The sequence below is a fragment of the Corapipo altera genome, unplaced genomic scaffold (assembly GCF_003945725.1).
Source record: "Corapipo altera isolate COAL_440 unplaced genomic scaffold, ASM394572v1 45, whole genome shotgun sequence".
Lineage (NCBI taxonomy): Eukaryota > Metazoa > Chordata > Aves > Passeriformes > Pipridae > Corapipo > Corapipo altera.
In genome coordinates, this window is record NW_020884877.1 from 21,112,841 (window position 1) to 21,133,190 (window position 20,350).

General features: G+C 38.4%; 1 protein-coding gene across 1 annotated transcript in view; it reads right to left on the reverse strand.

Annotated features, from left to right (window-relative positions):
• Positions 1–6,683: 6,683 nt before the first annotated feature.
• Positions 6,684–20,350, reverse strand: part of CNTNAP5 (contactin associated protein like 5) — a 288,117-nt gene continuing 274,450 nt past the window's right edge. Inside the window, exons 22-24 of the mRNA XM_027636681.1 lie at positions 19,518–19,736; positions 14,194–14,265; positions 6,684–13,169 (exon numbers count right to left, since the gene is read on the reverse strand). Of these exons, the coding sequence (XP_027492482.1) occupies positions 12,973–13,169; positions 14,194–14,265; positions 19,518–19,736 (488 nt within the window). The 3' untranslated portion in view covers positions 6,684–12,972. The remainder of the gene's footprint in view (positions 13,170–14,193; positions 14,266–19,517; positions 19,737–20,350) is intronic.

Below are 20,350 nucleotides of genomic sequence, written 5' to 3' on the forward strand. Positions count from 1 at the left end.
ATTTAATGGCATCAACATGTAACCTCACCAGTGAGCAGCAGCCATGTTAGAGTCATAACAGGAAAGATAGCAGCTGAAGCAAATATAAAGGAGCCTTTTTAGAAAACACCATGACATTTATATATTGGCTAATTCCTGGCTTATTATTTCCCATCTCTTTTAGTGAATCATAATACATTCACTAATTGTCCTCATTATCACCATCAAAAGAATGAGTTTCCATTTCTTCAGGCATCTGCCATATTAACCCTATGTGTCACTTAGATTCAAAGTAGCCTTCAAAGTCAGTATTTCCCTTTACGTGGAAGCAGCTCAGCACTTGAACTGTGGTCCTAAATGCATGAGCCTTGTGGGCATTTCGTGCCAGTCAACAAGTGAGATTTAGGCTGTTAAACACCACATGAGATAGGAGGCAAGAAGCAGTGCATAACTTCTCTTGCATCAGCAAACTCAGGTCTTCCTGCTGTGAAGGAAGGAATGTATTCCATGGAGATAGTGATCAAGAGTTTTTTTCAATAGCTGAGAAATGGAAATCTATGCCTGAGGGGGCTTATATATATAAACATATATACACACCCCATACATACATACATACATACACATATGAAATGTGTATGTATTTTATGTGTGTATAGAAGTGTTTTATATATTGGCTGGATGAGTATATATATCTGTATATGCTTATATAAACCAGTATTGGTCTTGAGAAGTGATTGACTGTCTTTCTTTCTCACAGTAGTCTCTTAAAGCGAAATGCTAGGTTTCAGATCCCAGGACCATTATCTGCCCTAGGAGATAGATGAAATCCCTTTGGACTCAGTCTACAGAATTGCTTTAACTGCATAATGTGGAGAAGCCTCTGGATCAGATTGTAAGGATCCTGCACAACAGTCTGCTTGGGAAAAAAGAATTCTCTTTCTGCGGTCACTTTCTTGTTGCAATATTTACTAAACTCTTGGCAGTTTTGGTGGGGGGAACAGAGCCACAACATCATCTTTTCCCTATCACTTTTTAAATTATCTCCTCCCAGTTGAAAGCAGATTTATTCTTTCTTCACAACAGCTTGCAGCCTTTTAGGAGGACAGGGTGAACTAATGAAGGGAGATTTTTGCTTGACATACGGGGTTGAGGTGTTCCTCCATCCTGGGTACCAGTAGTAGGAAACAGAGCTAATGTCTGGTCAAGGAATCTTCTCTCTGAACATGGCCTGAAAGGCACAAACTGTGAACGGGGATCTCAGGGTACGTGTGTCTGTATATCAATAAAAACAGGCCTTAACTGTGGATCTTAGTCTTTTGCATAAACCTCAGCCATATAGCGCTTGTGGAGGACTTCACATTTTTATGGGTTCAGAGAGGCAGAGAAGTCCTACAGTCACAGTCCTGCCATGTGACTACTTACCATGCCAAACTGTGACTGAGATAAATCAGTAGAGAAGCTGTTTCTGGTTTTCTTACTCTCTAACCAAATTTAGGTGGGGGATTACCTTAAAGAATAGAAGGTCCTAAGCAAGACTTAGGATGGGATCCAAAATTTAAAAGAAATATAAAATTTCCTGCCATTAAAAAAAAAAAAGTCTTTCTGTCATTGTTATGTTTTAGGCATCAATTCCTAGGACTGCTGCCTAGCTCTGCCAACCATATGGAAGTAAAAAAGTCCGTTGTACCTTTCACTTATTTTGTTAACACTTATATTCTTACCTCACTTCCAGTTGTCTACACAATCCTTCATTCAGGAAAAAGTGCTTCATTTTAACCATATAAACTATCAGCAGTCTGTTAACTTAGGTTATTGAAGCTGAATTGTTTCATGTTGAATTCCTCATTTGTTATGTAGCAGCTTCTAGCCTTTCACACATTCAGTATCCACACATTGTCTCCATCAAATCCTGTTCACTTCCTGCTCTGTCCTGTTTATTACAAATTATTTTACACTAAAGCCTTTAACACACAAAATATCCGCATCCTTTCCATACTAAACATTTTTTTTCTCTGTAGCAGCATCTTAGTAATGGCAGAGATCCAGCATCCACCCTGTGCTTGGATATAGTATCCTTGTTAAGTGAAGGATAAAGCAGAGATCTAACAGAGCTGTCAGCTCCTAATTTCCTATTGCCCAACACCTTGCAAAGTGGGAATGAACTGGTAATTTGGACAACTGACCACCCCTTTGTACCTCCTAATGAGGCAGAAACACTGTAATCCATCACACAATGGATTTCTTTCCGTAGTAATACTGTTGTGTGTGAGTGGTTTGTAGTAGACTCTAAGTTATACTATTGATGTAGTTTCAGTGTTTTGGCTTTGCAATGTGGTTTGGCCCCCATCACCGTAGAGGTCTAACGACATTTTGTTAGAAAAGGGTGCAGGGAGTAGGGCTAAGGAAAATAATTTGGCGTAGAGAAAAATATATCTTCTGTAGATTAGTTGCACTACAGTGAATTCTGACACCCCAGCTGGTAAAATTAAACATTAAGTTCTTACCAGGCTGTTTTCTGTGACTATATGTTAAAAAAAAAAAAAAAAAAAAAAAGCAAGGAAAGGCATAAGGGAAGTGGGGTTGGTTTGTCTGAAATCAAGGGAGCTGAAGAGTATGGGGAGCTGTGTAGATAAGATAACTAAACAGATAATTAAGGCAGTCAAACAGAGAAAAAGGGCTGCTGCATGACAGGAAGGGATAGAGCTACTCTTTCCATTCTTTTGTCAGTAGGACAAGCTGTAACGGGCTTAAACTGAGGCAAAGGCTATTTAGCTTAGGCTTTGATAAAGGAAGAAAAATGATCTCAGTCTAAGAAAAGTTAAATACAGACACCACTGGTATGGAGGTTTGGAAGAACAATGTGGCCGTGTATGGCAGCTTTTCCTGATTACATGCTAGGCTAACAGGTATAGAAAAATAAGCACTGACTGCAGCTGCCTAGTACTCATGCTGTGGGAAAAAAGCAAAAAAAAATCACACCTGACTGCAGTAGGGCTCTCCTGCCTTTCTTTCACAGCAGTGTTCACTTAATGGTATTTACCTGTATACATTTGCCAATGGGCCTTTAGTTGAAGGAATAAAGCTTTAAGGTAAAACACCTGCTACTCATGTGGAAATTGCAAAAGAGGTGATTTTTTTTTTATTTTTTTTTTTTTTCAGTTCTGCCTGATAGAAAAGGACAGCAGGTGCTGAGGAAGATTTGACCACAACCCTTGATGATATCTTGTCCCTTCTTCCAGACGTTGCTAACTAGCCATAAACTGCAATAAATGATGTTTTGTCAGGCTGCCAAATAGATATATACATTTTCATTACACTAATGCAATTATTTAATGTAACCTTCTGAATAATACTTCAAACTCATCGCATTCCTGCTCAGGAAGAAAGAAGCATAATTTTTTGAAAAAAAACTACCAAAAAACCCCAAATTCCCCCAAAACAATGGGGAATGCTAAAGCCCCCATATAAGACGTTAAGGAAGAAGAAGATAGTTTTTCTCTCTCCACTCAGAAAAATGGAAAATGATTCACATTGACATTTCTGGACTGTAAACCATGCGAACTTAATTTTCAAGGTCTGGATTAAAAATTGTAGGAGTCTGTACTGCCCTTACAAGCCTTTGAAAGGTTACTGCTCCCACTATATTAGCTATGAAGAGGCTGAAAGATTTATATAGCTCTTCCCTGCTTTTTTTTTTTTTTTCCCTGAGTAAAGTAACTCAATGTGGGATTAATTGTAACTTGAAGTTTTGTCTAAGCCAAGTGATGTATAACTCCCCTTCCTGCACCTACAAGGGGACACCAGCAGTTTTCTGTTGGTGTAGGATGGCTTTGGTGCCTGCATGATGCATGGCTGGTTGTGGACTGGGATGCCTGGGGAAGGTTGGATCAAGTCCACGAGGTGGGCATTGTGGTTGTAAAAGCCCAAAGCAGGTACTGCAAAGCTGTCTTGCCAAATAGTACACCTCCACCCAAGACTACAAACCCTTGTTAATTCTGCCTTCTGGGGATCCATGAGTGAAGCAGGACACATTTGATGTTTATGCAAGGCTGGGGACAGAGCACATGTGTGTGCACACATGTGCATGGGTGCCTGGAAAGCTACAAAGCTATGACTAGGCATGTTTTCTAACCAGAACCAAGACATCTCTCCAGATATGACTTTTAACCAGCATGGGAATCTGTGCCCTTATGCACCCCACACTGGGTACTGCAAACCAGCAGTTATGAGTTGTGTCAGGTATTTGGGTGATGACCAGATATCCTCTGATATTAACTTTTAACCATAGCTGAAATCAATAAATCCTGGTTGTGGGTACTTCAGCTTTTATGAATATCCAGTGAGACGTGTTGGCTTAGAGTTAACATATAAACAGCTGAAAATGTTTTCCCGTAATCAGCACTTTTTAATGTTCGTTCAGCTAGAAGATAAAATAAAAACACAGGAGGAGGCATCTGTCTTCCACACAAAATCATACAAAAAGTCTTTTTTTATTAAATATACATTACTTACAGTTTAAGTCTTTCTTCTGTACAACAGTAACCATAGAAAACAAAAGAAGCTAAGGCTAAATTTTTTCAACCCCCAAACAGGGTATTAAGACATGTTACATTGTCTACAAAACTGACTTAGACTGAGGCAACGTCCTGTGGAATTTTCTTTAGAAAACCAGATAGTGAAAGAGGAATCATCTAAATCTCCATTTTGCTTTTTACTGTAACTGAGAGACTCTTACATTAACCTTGGATGGACCATTAAAACAAAAAAAAGATTTTTTTTTTCACTTTGCTACTGAAATGAACAGAGTTCTGAGAGATTTAGTTATTACAATTTGAGTAAAACAAAGTAAAATGAATCATGAAGGGCTCATCTGTAGAAAGATTCAGTTTTTTTTAATTACAAATACTTAATCTCAGCTGTCTTTTTGGTTTTCTTTCCTTTGCTTTTTAGGGTGCCTTTATTTTTCAAGTATTGTACGCTTTACCACAGTCCACCCAGGAATGAACTCCAGAAAAATCCCATAAAATCCTTCCAAAGTCAGTGGGTGGGCTCCCAAGTCAGTTGGCAAGACACCACCCACAGACCACCCTTCTCCATACATACATTTCCAGAAACTTCTGAAGGTAACTTAAGCCATGTCATGGGCTTACATGGAACTGAGCTGCTAGAAGACAACACAATTTCAGTGAATGCAACTCTTGCTGACAGCAGTAAAGGATGACGAATATAAGGTCCTGACTTGAATTCATGTATGTTGACCCAAGTTTACAGGAGATCATCAATGCCCTTGCCTAGGGCAAAATGAGGCTAAATTTATCTGTGATGTATCTACATTGACCTAAACAGGATTACAACCAGGTCTGAAGCTGGGTCTGTTTCTTTCACGAAATGGGTTTCAAAGCAGATATGGTACTACAGTGTTAAGGTTCTCTCTATCACATAGATACAATGGTCTATGTTACATATTTAATGTGCAAAACTCATAGAGATTTTTATGACTGGATGTCTGAAAAAAAAATGCACCTCTTTGCTCTTGTAAGCTCCTGAAACTTCATAATACGGGTTTGGGTGTTGGAGTACTACACTGAGTTGTGAATGGGAAGTGAGACTGTGACTGACAGTATCTAAGCTTTACCTCAGAAACAATCATTCTTCTTCTGTAACAATATGTGTGCTGCATTGGCAGCACTGACAAAACACATCAGAAAATGCTGAGCCTAAATGATGTAATATGGAACTGCAAAGGGCATGCTAAAGTGAGTAAATAATTTCCCATGCAGAAATCGTATCAAATGGACTCTCTTCTGGGTTGTGGGATTCAAATTTTTGAAGAGAGTAATGACCAGCATATCAAGAAGCAAATGCTGTTGCAATGTGAACAGCAACCATTAGTTCAGAGAAAAGCTGCCGCAAATGAGGGAGGGATGGGGAGGGGTAAGTCTCTAAGCAAACTCCTTGCTTTGGATCACCTGTTGAACCCAGTGTTTCATTAAATGTTATTTGTTGAGGGAAAGCATCCCCAATTCTCCTTTGGGTTATCTGGGAGAGTTCCAGTGATCTAAGCGGAGAGCGTCGGAGCAGGATCAGCCAGAACTTTGAAATCCTCTCCCAAGTGTGAAGCACATTTCTGATACTTTACAAATCATCGGGACAACTAAGGCTATGTTTTGGCAGGCTAACTAGTAATTAACTCCATGGTAAAACCCACCTAAAAATACCTGAAACCCTCATATCCACCTGATGGTTACCATGTGTGCCTTCAAAAAATGTAATTTTTTCTGAGGGCTTTTGCCTCCTTCACTGCCTCATCACAATTTTAGTTTGGAGTGTTAATGTCCCCATTTCCCCTTAGAGGTCACCATCTCTAGGTGACTACATCTCCATGATGAAGTGCAGTCTCCCTTCTGGTTAAACACACAGCTGACATTTTGGTTTCTGTGACTGCCAGAAGAAAAATCGTAATTTTAGTTAGAACTGTAAAACAAGTTCCTCTGCCTCCTATTGCCAATCTGATAGCTCCATATGTTACAGCAAAAAGGAGAGAAAAAGAAAACAGGTGAACTAGATATGGAGTGACACTGTCAACACAAACTGTTGCCTTAATCCTTCCTTAGCTCGGCTTGTAGACTCAGTACATTACAAACAACAAACAACGAGCTTACAAATTACAACAGTTCACCAGAAAGTGTGCTTTTTTTTTCCAGTTTTTGTTTTTTGTCAGAGTAACTTAGTGCAAAAGATCACAAAAATAAGTACCAATACATTAATATATCCAAGCTCCTATATGCATGACTCAAAATAAACAATAAAAGAAAAAAGCTACTCCAGACCCAAAAGAACAGTGCCGTTAGAAGTTTCATGTACAAAAGGAGCACAGAGGAGGGGGCCGCCCACACCAAAAGAGGACATGAAGAACTTTTCATTGGGAAAGGAAGTGCAGTAAAGTGCAGGGAACAAATCATGCTTTGAAGCTGTGATAGTAACTTGTGAACAAAACCCCCAAAATCTTCAAGGGCATGGTGCAAGAGGTCACCAAGAGGTCTCTCACCAACCTCTAAAGACTCTGGATAAGGCCCCTGGTTTGACAGGGATGTAGCTATATCACTTGGCTTGTTGGTAAGTAGGTATTAAAAAATCACATAAAAGCTTTGAAATAGCACTTGTCTTAGAGCCTCACAAGGTCTCACACTTTGCTTGAGTCTTTTACTAAGTGTGCTTTCTGAAAAATAAAAAAAACTCTTTATCTGTGAAAAACTGGCAGTGCAGAACAATACTTGACTCTGATCTTGTTTAGGGTAAGCTTTGTGTAGGTGACATCGATAGACAGTGATGGCATGAGATGGTGGAGCAAAAGGGATCAAGTTCTGCCTCCTCTACACTCTTGTTGATGTGGAGGACACACGTCAACTACTTGGCTTACACTGATGAAAAGGAAGTTGATTTTGTTCTGAAGATGGGATTTTTTTTTTTCTTTTAAGAGATTCAGCTCATCAAGAGCTTAGGAGTTCTGGATGGGCACTTACTATAATTTGCAAAGCCAACAGGTATCAGACATATCTGCTTGGGGCTAACAGATGCACGATGTGACAGACAGGAGACATGACTCCTTACTGGAACTGCAGAGATACCCTAGTTCCTCTCAAACGGCACCAGACATTCAGGACTAGAAAGTCACCTGAAGGGGCTGAGTTAGCTTTAGATTAGGAGATGTGTGGATCTGTCTACATGTATTCTATCTGTCAAAGCTCCCACATGAGGCAAAAAATGGATCTTGGATTTAGAATACACTGGAAGGAGAATAAACCTCTTCCAAGCCCCATATATTACTGATCGGATCATCACTGGCTCCAATAGGTATTTTGACACTTGATTTTCTTGAATTTGGCTACAAGTAGATGAATGCATTTACTAGGCAGAGATATCTAGTATAATTTTAGATGCAAAGAGGTGTCCTTCCTTGACCCAGTTGTCACCTCAGTAAAAAAAAAATCCAAGTCACTTATAAGATCTGTGCAGATGTGTCTACTGGATCTGCAAAGCTAGTGTAAAATTCCAATATGTAAGCAAATTCTGCTAGAAGTAGCTAACCTATTGCCAGGAGAATACCCTGTCTCTATCATCAATTGAGAGAAAGATGCATCTCTAGTGATTCATTTAATCTTAAAGGATGTTTGAAACATTTGCCCTGTCTTCGTTGACCATAGGGCTGGACTGAACTGGATGACAAGTGTAAAACAAGTAGCAGGTAAAACCAAATGCAAAATGAAACAAACCCAAAAGACTCAGACAAAAGCAATATCCAAGTGCTTTCATAGGTCTAGGACTCAATCTTATGTTCAGCAAAATCAATAGCTGACTTCATTAGGAGAAGATTCATAACCGCTCACCATAGTGAAACAATATGATGTATTGATTGCTCCTCACCCAATATGTGAAACATGTGATCAGCTAAATCCTAATATACTCAAAGATCTCATTAAAATAAGGATTTGTCTCACACTGTAAAAATTGGGCAATTGATAAATAGGATGAATTAAGTCTAACTATATCAGGTTAAAATAAAGCAGAGAGAAAATGTCCTATGGTTGTAATTTGGCTATCAGTTTTAACTTAAGTATCAGGGGCATCTCATGACTGAACACAATTTGATAACAGTACAACTCCATATGTCTGGTTTTTACAGTTATATTCACCCAGATAAGAATTCTGGTTTAGCCAATGTAAGTTAAAGCTGTGTCTTTTGTTTGGCTTTGTGCTGAGCCATGGCAAAACCAAGAAAAACTAAAAAAGTGTACATGTAAAAAATTTACCCAAAACACTCACACTGTCTTGTCTCTAGTAAGTAAATAAGGACAGATGAAATACTAACTGCCAGTTACATAGGTGACTTACTGAGGACCAATATTTTATTTCCAGAAGAGAAATGGGATTCAATTTTCAAAGGTATTTAAATCTCTTGTTGTATATTAAAACATTTCACAGGAAGGTAGAAGCAGAAATTGAGCTGGAATTAATTTGAGTTAAATGCTCATCTTCTGCAGTAACTTACTTAAGCATTGATCCACCCACATCCACCTCACATCAAATTCCTTTGAAAGCCCACCCTTCACCCAGGTGGCAGCCTATGTCACACTGAAAGTTAGTTGGATTTAGCTTTCCAACAGACAGCTTTGCTTTGTTTTCTATAGCCAGGCACTGGGATTCTCAGACAGTCCTTCCAGGCATCCAACTCAGACTGCATGACTAAATATCTTTATAAGCATGGCAGTTATTGGCCAAGTCTTTTCCAGAAAACAAGAATTTGCAGAGCCTAAATCCATATCTAAGATACTTAGTAATTTCACAGTCTAAAAATCCCTGCCTAGCAGTAATAATTTTCACAGGTTACATATCGTATCACCAAAAGAAAAAAAAGAGACTTAGTATGCTTCTACCAGTCCCTTACTTTTATTATGAAACTCATTTTAGGATAAGGAAGAAAACCCAAACAATGTTCCAACAGTTCTTTTCCACTGAAATGAAACACGACATTTTATGTATAAAAATTATTATTTTATGTTTACTTAAAAATGTTATCTAGAATAATAGCTAAAAGAAAAACTACCCCATCTAAAGAGAAATTTTAACCAAAATAACAGAGATGGTTTTTAATAAATGGGGAAAAGGTCTAATTTGAACTGTGGAAAATGAAAGAAATTGTATTTCTTCTTTTTTATAAAAAAATATTATTAATTTTCTTTAACTGGTACTGAAGGAAATCCAATTATGCCCTCAGTAAAGAAAGCATTAGAACAAAACAATAAAAAAACCAAAAAAGGAGTTAGTATTAGGGTACTTCATATAGTATCTTTTAGCTACCTTTTAATAAGAAGAATTTTGGCATCCTGATTTAGAAGTCCATACAAATGTGTTCATTGGTTCAGTCCTGTAGCATAAGAATATTCCCATATAAGCACATCCATAGGTATAGATGCACGTCTCTGTATACTCATGTAAGCATTTATATATGTGCAGTTCTTTCTTTTTACAGATGCACACCAAAGGTAAGTTTTCAAAGAGTTTTACCAGCCTGGGCTACATTAAAGGAGGATAAGGAAAAATGGACAAATTAACCACTTGACAGTGTTTTGCCAGATGTGGGCTGGCACAGAGCATTGCCACTACACTTGCCCTCTGGCCTGGGACTGAGCCACTGAGCTGTATCTGAAACGTTTGCAGCAACACTAATGTCTACCTTTGGTAATGAGAACTTGATCCTCCTTGAGGAAGTTCAGCTTCTTGCAGAATCAGGTCTTATGATGACTGAAAGTAATTTAGTTACTTTAGGAATGAGAGGACTGCTTCATTGCTCAGTCTCCCTTCTCCAGCTACTCTGCTGCTGGAGCTGCTTTTCACTTTACTGTTGCAGCACTCTGTAGTAGTTTTGTTCCTGAAAACTAACATGTAGAAAAACAGAAGGATGTTTTGCATCTGCTAGTTCATCTAGAGAAAAATACACAATTGGGGGCATTCCCCTTCTTCCTGTTCCATTCTTCATAAAGTCAATTAAGCACGTTAGGAGTTCAGAGATGTCTCATACACAGGCCATTTCAGAGAAGATGACTCAAACATGGACCCAAACAGGAGCCCATAAGCTCTCTTATTCCTTCCCTCCTGCCATGTCAAACAAAGAGGCTTTATCTGGGGAAAGGAAGAAATAAAAATAATTTCTTTGCCAGGATTTTACTGCAAAAATAAAGAAACGTAAAGGGAGCTCAGCTAATCACAGATCACAGATTATTCTGAGTTGGAAGGGACCCACAAGGATCACCAGTCCTATTCTCAAGTGAATGGCCCACACAGGGATACAAACCCACGACTTTGGCATTATTAGCACCACGGTCTAACCAGCTGAGATAATCTCAGGGTCACGAATCCATTATTACACAGCTCATCACACAGAAACACTCTCAGTAATCACATGAATCAGCCAGCATGTGGCAAAAGGGCTATTGTTGACTATGACTGAGGAAGAACAGCACTAATAGTAATTTCAATATAAATGGCTTCATGAAATTGCTCAGTTAAGAGGTGGTTTCACATATTCCTCTTCGCATGAGAATGATATAATTCTAAGATTGCTTTCTCTTCACTGGATGTTCCAAAGAAGTGATGAAGAACCACCATATCCAAACTGTCACTTATTTATTCTTCCTTGCCTGCTCTCTCTCCTCATAAAAATCCCCCAAATAAACAGCTACTTACCTTTGAAATTCACTGCCTAGAAAAATACTATCTGTTGCATGGGTAAACTCATCTCTAGCTTGCTGTGGCTTATTACCTCATACTGTGATTCTTTCATTTTATGTAAAAAGGACCCTCATGTGGAAACCCCAGGATGATTGCACAAGGGTGTAGGGCAAAGAAAGAGATTCAGCTGTACAATTAATTGTCTTGAATTAATTCTTATTAAGAGTACTGCAATGAATAAGGTTTTTTTTTTCCCTTAACTGTAGGCTCCATTCAACTACTGTCAGAAACCTTCAAGTCCTAATGCAAATTCTACATGCTCTTTAGAAGCCCTGAGAAGACAGATGTCACATGGAAACAATACAGTGTGCAAACCTGCCTTGTTGGGACTCTTCCATTTTCTGACCCTTAGGATGTCTGTGGCTGAAAAAATGGTTTTTAAGCCTCACATTGTAACTATGCAGCACAAGTAATATGGGTGGAATTCAAGTCTTCAGTATTGTTCCCAATCAGGAAAGGACAGAAGACTTTGGAAAAAAGAAGAGAAGATTAATTTGAAGTACGAGTATTTGGGATCTTTTTTGTTTCCCTAATGTTACTTGTAAACACGGTTGTTCAATATCGGATCTATTTATCTTTGGAGAAGGTATTCCAGCTTCTACAAACAAGATATACCAATCAATGTTACATGCAGTTTTCGGAGGGTTTTTTTGAGTATTTGGATTTATTTTTTCTTTTTTTAAAAGAACTTGCAGAAGGTGTGTATCATGTTTAAGAGTAAACTATTTTTGTTTTTCTCATCTATATATTTCTTTTTTTCCACAGCAGCAACAGTGTTTAACTTAAGTGCATGATAATCCTCCATATAGCATGAACAGGCATATGCTGCATTTCTAAAATTTCAGACAAATATAGAGCACCTAAGTCCTAGCAGCTTCCTAAAACCCTTGGAGATTCAAGCTACTATTTTCCATGCTTCAGCTAGTTATGCTAGAGTATGTTGGGTCTACATAGCCAGCCTTACAAGATGGAGGTGGAAGAGGTGAATGGGAATGACATTTATTATTGATACATATATTGTTGGAAAAGTGCTGATAAGCCTAAAAGTTACAGTAAAAGGACAGGAGGTTGGGGGAAGGAGCTTAATGAGGACAGTTTTATTCTCCTTTACGTCATACCAGCTTCTCAGCTAGTATAAATTAATGTAACACCATTTAAATCAATAGACAATATAACAATTAATAACATTTGAGAATTTGGCCAGTTTTTTATGATTGCTGTAAATAAGCCCATGAAATAAATCAAGTGTTTTGGTTTCATTCTTTCCCTCTATCCTGTCCCAGTACCTCTAGAGCTATGTGTTCAACTACTTTACCTGTACTTTACATAGTCCAGCTCTACTGTAAAAGTGATAACTTAAATAGCTCCAGAGAAAAAAACACAAATAAATGTAGGGACTTCGAAACATCCAAGAACTGACAGCAGACACAAGGTGTGCATGTGGATCTTATTTTGTGTAGGGTGGGATAACAGGTCTCTTGAGCTGAAGAAGTAAACTGTAATTGCCAGGTTCTTGTGCAGAGAATGAGGCACTGTGATTGTTCTCAGTGTTTCCTGTGCAGGGCGGTCTTTTCCAAATGGAATAGCAAAAAACGAACGTTTAAAAAAAAATTTCTAAAAAGAAAATAAGGAAGGGAGAAAGGAATAAAGGAATAAAGAAAGGAAGGTTAGGGAAGTAAGAGCAAGAATAAATTGCATTGTCCATCAGATAAAATATTCCCGTTTGCACTCGCTCACTGTGTTCTGCAAGTCAATGTCAGCTTTAAAGTTGCTCTCGAGGTTTTCTGGGTATTCCTTCTCCTTTTTCTGGCTACTTCGATGTGCTTGTTTGTGCTGATAGAGGAATCTGCTCATGACGGCAATGATGCAAAAGATGATGAATATCACAACTGCTATTACACCTGTAAAGAGGTAAAAAAGAAAGGATAGAAAGAGTAAAAACCAAAATAGAAAGTCCAATTACTTCAAAAATGCATTACCAATGCATATCTACTAGCAGCTAGTAGATATGATAGATCAGTTCACCTCAGTCTGTACACAACCATATGCCTCTATCACACCCTCCATGGCAGTTTTTATTTCTATTTTTTCATCTTAAGAACACTTAAAGCTGCAAGTATTGATGTAATTGACCTAATTTCCATCAAATTTTGCTTTCACTGGGAGTAAGGTTGGTTCACCCTGTTTGCTTTTGAAAAGCTAGATCTGTATGTTCATACAAATTCTTGCTCTGTCATATTTTCTTCTGTGTTATCTCTGGAAACCTTGCATGAACCTCGTACACTTTGGTTTATAGCTTTTAGATATTATCAAAGGCAGCTTGTTACAGGGCACCCTATAAAATAAACAGAGATAAATTGTCTTCTAGGCTGTTAAAGGAAAATGCAAGCCATACACGAAATTAGGAGGACAATTTTCCCTAGTATATACATACTTTCATATGATTTAGTATATGTATACTTCCATATGACCTGGTGAGTTCCCCTACACCACCAGATTGCAAAGAGAGAGCTCAAGAAGTATGGGATATATGAATACTGTGTAGAGGGTCTCAGCAGGGCTGTGTCTAAAACAGTTACTAGTTAGCTGGGTCTTACAACAGAGAATCACATGGAATCAGAGAATGGTTGGGGCCTCTGGAGGTCATCTTGTCCAAATCCCCTGCTTAAGCAGGCAGACAGACAGAGTTTGTTTATATTTTAGAAGACTCAGGTTCTTGATGATCCATGTATGGCCACAGTAATCCATAATGCAGTTGCCTACCTAGGGAGCTTGATACAGGTACACGCTAATAAATAGAGCAAATACTAGACCTGCATCATATTACAAAAAAATTCAGCTAGGTTTCATGGAGCCCAGATTTAAAGTCTCCTAGATGTTTGCTTTGAACTATTTTTCTACTGTACTCTTTAAAAACAAAGTTACCTCCAATCACAGCTGAATCACTTCTGACTGCATTGGTGAGAGGTTCTCTTTCATCTGTCTTCCCGAAAGGATCTGCAGTTGGTTAAACAAAACAGAACTTATTTTCTGTATCACCTGTGTTCATTTTCTCTGTGGTACAGACAGAAATGTCCTCTTACTCTCATGAATTTTAATTTGTTTTCAATAGATGGGATTTGGGGGATTGGAGAACTGAACCAGAAAGCTCTTAAAAATAAAGTGAGTTTGCAGAACAATTTTATTCTACATCTTCAGGAAAAAAGTCTGTTAAGGGTATATTTAGAAGGAAACAGAAAGACACACTAACATCTGAAAGTGATGTTTCAGTTCATCAGAAGAGTCAGAGAGACATTTGAATTAAATAGCCCATTAGGAGCTTTTCTCAGTCAGAGCTGTATTATTTTTTGTTGTTGTTACCCAAGAAACAATATTAGAAAGAAACCAAAGGAAAGGGACACTACACAGATTTAGACATGACCTACATTTGTAGATACAGATATTAAAGTTGAATTCAATCCCACGAAGAGAAACAGTCTCTGTTTAGGACAGCTTCTTGGAAGGGCTGTTTTTATCTCTGTTGCAGAAATGCAGTGGTCAAGTTGGATCCAAAACAGAAGGGGATCAGTAATAAATTCCTATATTAAAGGCTCCTCAATGATCGAGCTCTCTTGTACTCTGTCTGTAAATGACTATCATTGAAACACTGAGCCAAATAGCCCACGACCTGTTTCAAATTCAGCTCCAAATCCACGAGGTCAAGCCCTCCTTGAAGTCAGTGGAGTTAGAGTAGTGTACTTTCTTTTTAGTACTGCATGTTTCAGGAAATGCCACGGTTTTTTACTGCTAACTGAATCTAGCTTTTCTGCACCTTCACAATTTTCTGTTGTCTTCAGCTTACTCTCTCCTCTGACAGGATTCATATTTGTGTTTCGCTCCTTTACAAGCCTCCAGAGAATGTATGCAAGAGATGAAAGCCCAATTGAGAAATTTGGTGTTGCAATGTTTATTGTAATTGAACATCCTTGCCTTAGTGATTGATTCAGCCTCATTTTGGTATGCCATTGTTGAAGAAGATGAGTTTTATTTAAACAAGCAACAATGTAATATTTGTGCATCAGGTGGTCCTGAATTTGTGATGATGGTGGTTTTAGGCTATTTAGGTTCTTAAAGGGTACACTTTTTCCTTAGTCTCTACATCAATGATACCAGCCCTAAGAAGATGCAGAAGGCATGAGCCTCCAAGAGGCTTTGATGTTCTAAAAGATGCAAGTCTACTTGCTAGTTTTAGGGGTGGAACATACTGAAAGTCAGGGTTCCCCACACAGGCAGTGCATGACTCATGACTGAGCTACAGACACAAAAGGGAGTTCTGGGGCTAACTGAATACCTCCAATACACCCATTGTCAACACCGAATGTTAAATGCCAATGACAGATTTGAACACTCAGATTGAGGCCTATTTACAAGACCCTCCTTGCTTGGAAACTGTGTGCCTAGAGTGCCATTCCCAAGAAACAGTCACGGCAATGCTTCATCTCATCTACTACATTTGTGGGAGTGGAATGGGAATAAAAATGTATTTTTACACACATATCTATATAGATAGCATCATAGAAAAGGTTACGTTGGAAAGCAAATCTGAAGGTTATTTAGCCTAATCTCAGGCCTTTGAGCCCAAGGTCAAAACAGTCAAATTCAAAATTAGATCAGGGTTGGTAATAATTTTGTACATGATGAGTAGATTCATATTGCTTTATTTTTCAGTATCTCAGAATTAGTTATATAAATCAAAATTAGCAATTTAGGCACCTTTTATTTAGTAAAAGAGGAAAAGAATCTAAGAATACTTTATACCCTAAGATGGCTGTCAAAGATTGACGGTGTGACTCAGCTATTTCTTTCCACAGACTAGGAGGGGAGAACAATCTTTATTTCAGACTCAAGATGATTTACCTTTCAGAGGCTGGAAGTTTGGTGAGGTATTTTTTACCCCTGCCCTCAGCTGACACCAGTGAAATCGGTTACAATTAAAAATTCACATCTGTTCTACAACAGTCCTCCTGTACTAGAGAAAAATCTCCAGCTGGTATCCAGTGCATGGTAGTAGTTGAAAAGAGTAAAGAAAAACTATTAAGTATGTATGAAAAAGCATGAAATAAATTTCTACCTTAAAAATTATGTAAGAAATTATTCATGCCTAAAAATTTATGTAAGATTTGACACTAAATGTGACTAGCACTCCACTATCTTTTGGCTACTGTTACCAGAATTTAAGCACTGAGAGGAAACCAGAACAAATGTTGAAGATCAGTTTCAGAATGAAGGCCAACAGATACAGGCCTTAAGAATTACATTTGCCTGAGAAATAAAATCAATATACAAGTAGAGGAGGGTTTGTTATGGTGCAGCAGGTGGCATGCAACAGCAGAACCATTTCCAGTGGGAATACAATAAACTCTGAAGCCAAGGGAAAGCAATACTCGGTCTCATTTGAGACCTGAACAGGACATCCTTCTCATTTTAGATAAAACTGAGGGTGGAAGCACTCCTGAGGTCAGAAGGCCCCTTAGAAATCCTCTAATCCAAACCCCTACTCAAACCAGAGCCTACTACAGCAAGTTTTTCAGGGCTGTATCCATTTGGGTTTTGAATATATCTAAGGATGAAGACTTCACAACCTCTCTGGGCCTCATGCCACCTTTGGTAGATATCCTGCTTATTGGGATGGACCATTCTTGATCCTGGAGGAGATGATCCTTAAAACAAATCTCCTGGACCCATCTTCTCACCAGGGCAGTATCCTACCGAATTCTTCCAAGTAGGTCCATGAGCAGGTCAAAGGTTCTTCTGCTGAAGTCTGGTGTTGCAGTCATGCTTTCTGCTTTTTTTCCTTCTGCTGAGGGTCCTGAACTTCACCATCTCATAATTGCTACAGTCAAGGCTCTCCTGGTACATCCCTAGCCAGTTACAACTTGTTTGGAAATATCAGGTCCAGCAAAACTAGCACAGTGAGAAAGGGACTTCATCGTTTAAGATGCCTTTCTGAAGCAAAATCTTTCTATGTAGTTTCTGACTTACAAAAGTGTTTGACATTTTTTACTTTAAATGCATGAAGACCCGCTCTTCAGCTGAAGTAGACAGACAGTTCAAGACTACACCATTCACAGAGTTGAATCTGCTCTGTCATTTTAAAAGTATTTTAGTATTAAGAAAAAATACCATAGTAAAACTCCATTATCTTGCTGCCATCAGTGTAGTTTAGAATACCAAAACCTCTACACGTGCCTCAGCAAGGAAGAAGGTGATCTGTAGATCTTTGCTAAATAAAAACCACAGTAAGTCACCTTTCATTCTGTGTTTCCTAATCAGAAAGAGTGTATTTGGATAACTGAGCCATGAGTGAATGGATTTTATTCCATATCTGTCTGAGAGGAAACTTTCTTGAACATGAGTATTCCTTTCTAAAAGAAATAGCTTCAATTGTTTTCAAGTTTTAAATATAGAAAGCTTTTTTCACACATTTAAAGAGTTTTCCTAGAGGGTTTTTTTGTTGTATCTGTACATTAGAAAATAGACAGAGACATGTACAGTCTCCTTTGAAGTTCTGTTTTTCTTCTCAGACACTCAGTAATGAGAAATTGGGAAGTGATGAATTGAGATATGAGCAGTAAATTTGAAAGTTAATCCTTAACTCTGTTTTCTTTTTATTTCTTAAAATGTGTCCTTTCCATGTATAAATGTAATTCTCAAGTACATCTATACAAAGAATAATTTGCTACAAATTGGAATTTTTTTTAATAAGACTCTACCACCCAGTGCTCTTACTGTAGCATTTAAATACATGAAGTCTTCAGAACTCAGTCGTTCTAAAGATCTTATTCAGGCTTTAATCAAATCCAGTGTGAATAGTGAGACAGTAATGTCAATTAATTCATCAAATTGAGAGGAAATCATATTTTAGAGTACAGAGTGACAAAGACAGGGATGAGATTTTATAATAATTCTGCATTTCTGATGTAACACTGCTTAACTTTGACAATAGTGTGCAACTGATTGTGTGCTTTAAATATTTAAGTCTGAATGCTACACTCTGCTCTGCGTTCTGTCCTGCAGTTCTGAGCCTCAGGTCCTACTGCTTTCTAAACTCCTTAGAAAAATGAGATCATCGAGGTGACAGACCACAGGGCAAGGAGTTCATATTTTCAGTATCATTGCCCATTCAGTACTCACAAGACACATTCCTTCCGTGCATCAGATTAGATACCTTAGACAACTCCAGGCAGCGAGAGGAAAGTGGGGGGCTGGGGAGAAGCACATGCACACTGCCAGCCTGCCAGCCGCTCTCAAGAGTAATCAGCAGCCTTTTTCCCTATGCAGAATGCTAATAGCATCATTTGTTTTCTGCTGAATATATCTTAGGCAGAAGCTGCAGGAAATGGGGATTTGATGCAAGTACAAATGTCAAAGGAATTGTATTATGATCTAAACCAGAGTTTTATTAGTTATCAAAAAAGAGGAAGTGGCTTTAGAGGTCAAGGTGTAAAAAGCTGCCCTTAATTTGTACCCCTTTCTGGTCATTAAGAATTCTGCCACATCCACTCGTGAATAAAGCAGTAACTTGATTGTTCCTGTTCATGGTGACAACACTTCCAGCTGCTCTCCATTTCCTTCTCTGCATACAAATTTGCATATGCAAAATACTTAAGATTCCCAGAGGACAGTTTCAAGATTGCAAAAGATATACAAACTATTGGGATTATTTTACTGGTACTGCTCAAGTAGTGCTCTTTCTCTTTAGCCTGAGAGAATGAAGTACAAGCATTCAATGGAAGTCACACACATGTGTCAAGGGATTTTTACAAGAGTTTTTGTTCATTTCTGACAGGGTGGGAACAAATTTGCCTTGTTTGTTCTATGACTTCTATTGCTTCATCACCACTAGGATATGGAATGTGTGTAACACTTATGTTCTCCTTTGAGATCTGCAGCACTGGAGTTATCTGGAGTGGACAGGAATGGCAAATCAGGTGATAAGGATATTCCAGTGCTGTTTTCACTAGGGCTTTGGGAATTTTTTGTTTGTTCTAGGCATGTTTTAGGCAATCCAGGAACTTAGACCGAGAACAATGACTTTTAAAGGAGCCTTGACTTGTCCTGGTGCCCATTCTCAACACCCCTAATTCTGAGAGAAAAGGCAACTTTCCAGTTCCAATATTTATAGTCACAATTGCATTACAGCAAAAAGGAAGGAAACCCGACTCTACTGCATCATTTAAACTCCTCATTCCCCTCTCAGCAGGACATACCTGATGAAGAATATATTGTTGTTGCTGTGTTCACATCAGCATCCATTATGGATGCACAGCTGGATTCAGTCAAGGAACCTTTGACAGTCACAGGAGCAACGCTGGGATGGCGTAAGGCAGCTTTCAGGGGAGCAATGTGGTTGTACTGAACAGAGGACAAGCAGCCAGTGAAACCATAGGCATTTGCCTTTGAGACTTCAGGGTCCAGTGACAAACTATCTGCAGTACAACAGAAAAACACACTGGGAATTGTTTTAGGAAGACATTAAGAAAATGAATCCTTTTTTGCCTTATCACCAATTTTACTTCTGTTACCCAGTATTAACTGTTCAGTTTCTCCTTCAGCAGCCTATAAGTTCTCTCTGTCCTAAACCATGAGGTTCCCAACCCCAGTCCTTCCTCTACAATGCTACTTACATTGAATTAAGTTGGCTTGGACATAAAAGCCTGCATTACACTTCTTTCCTCATCCATTTTCTCTACTGTCTGGACAATATCTACCACCATAGCTTCTAACCATGACAATAACTGTAATAATAAACAATAAAAGAGCAACACCAAATACCACAGGATTAGGGGGATGATGCTCTTTAACTTTTTTTACATCTGTTAACAACATCAGTTTCACAGCTATTGACTGTATCTTCAAGGTATTCTGCCTCTTCCACTCTTCAAATGAAGGACTCTGCTCTCTGTTGTCTGTCATACAATGCTTCATGTGACCTAATACTGAAAGGCTTCCTAAAACAGGTTCCCATCCTTTTCCAAGAGTTTATTATTGAAATTTTCTGGTGCCCCTATCATGTTACTACTGTTTTACAATCAGAATTCCC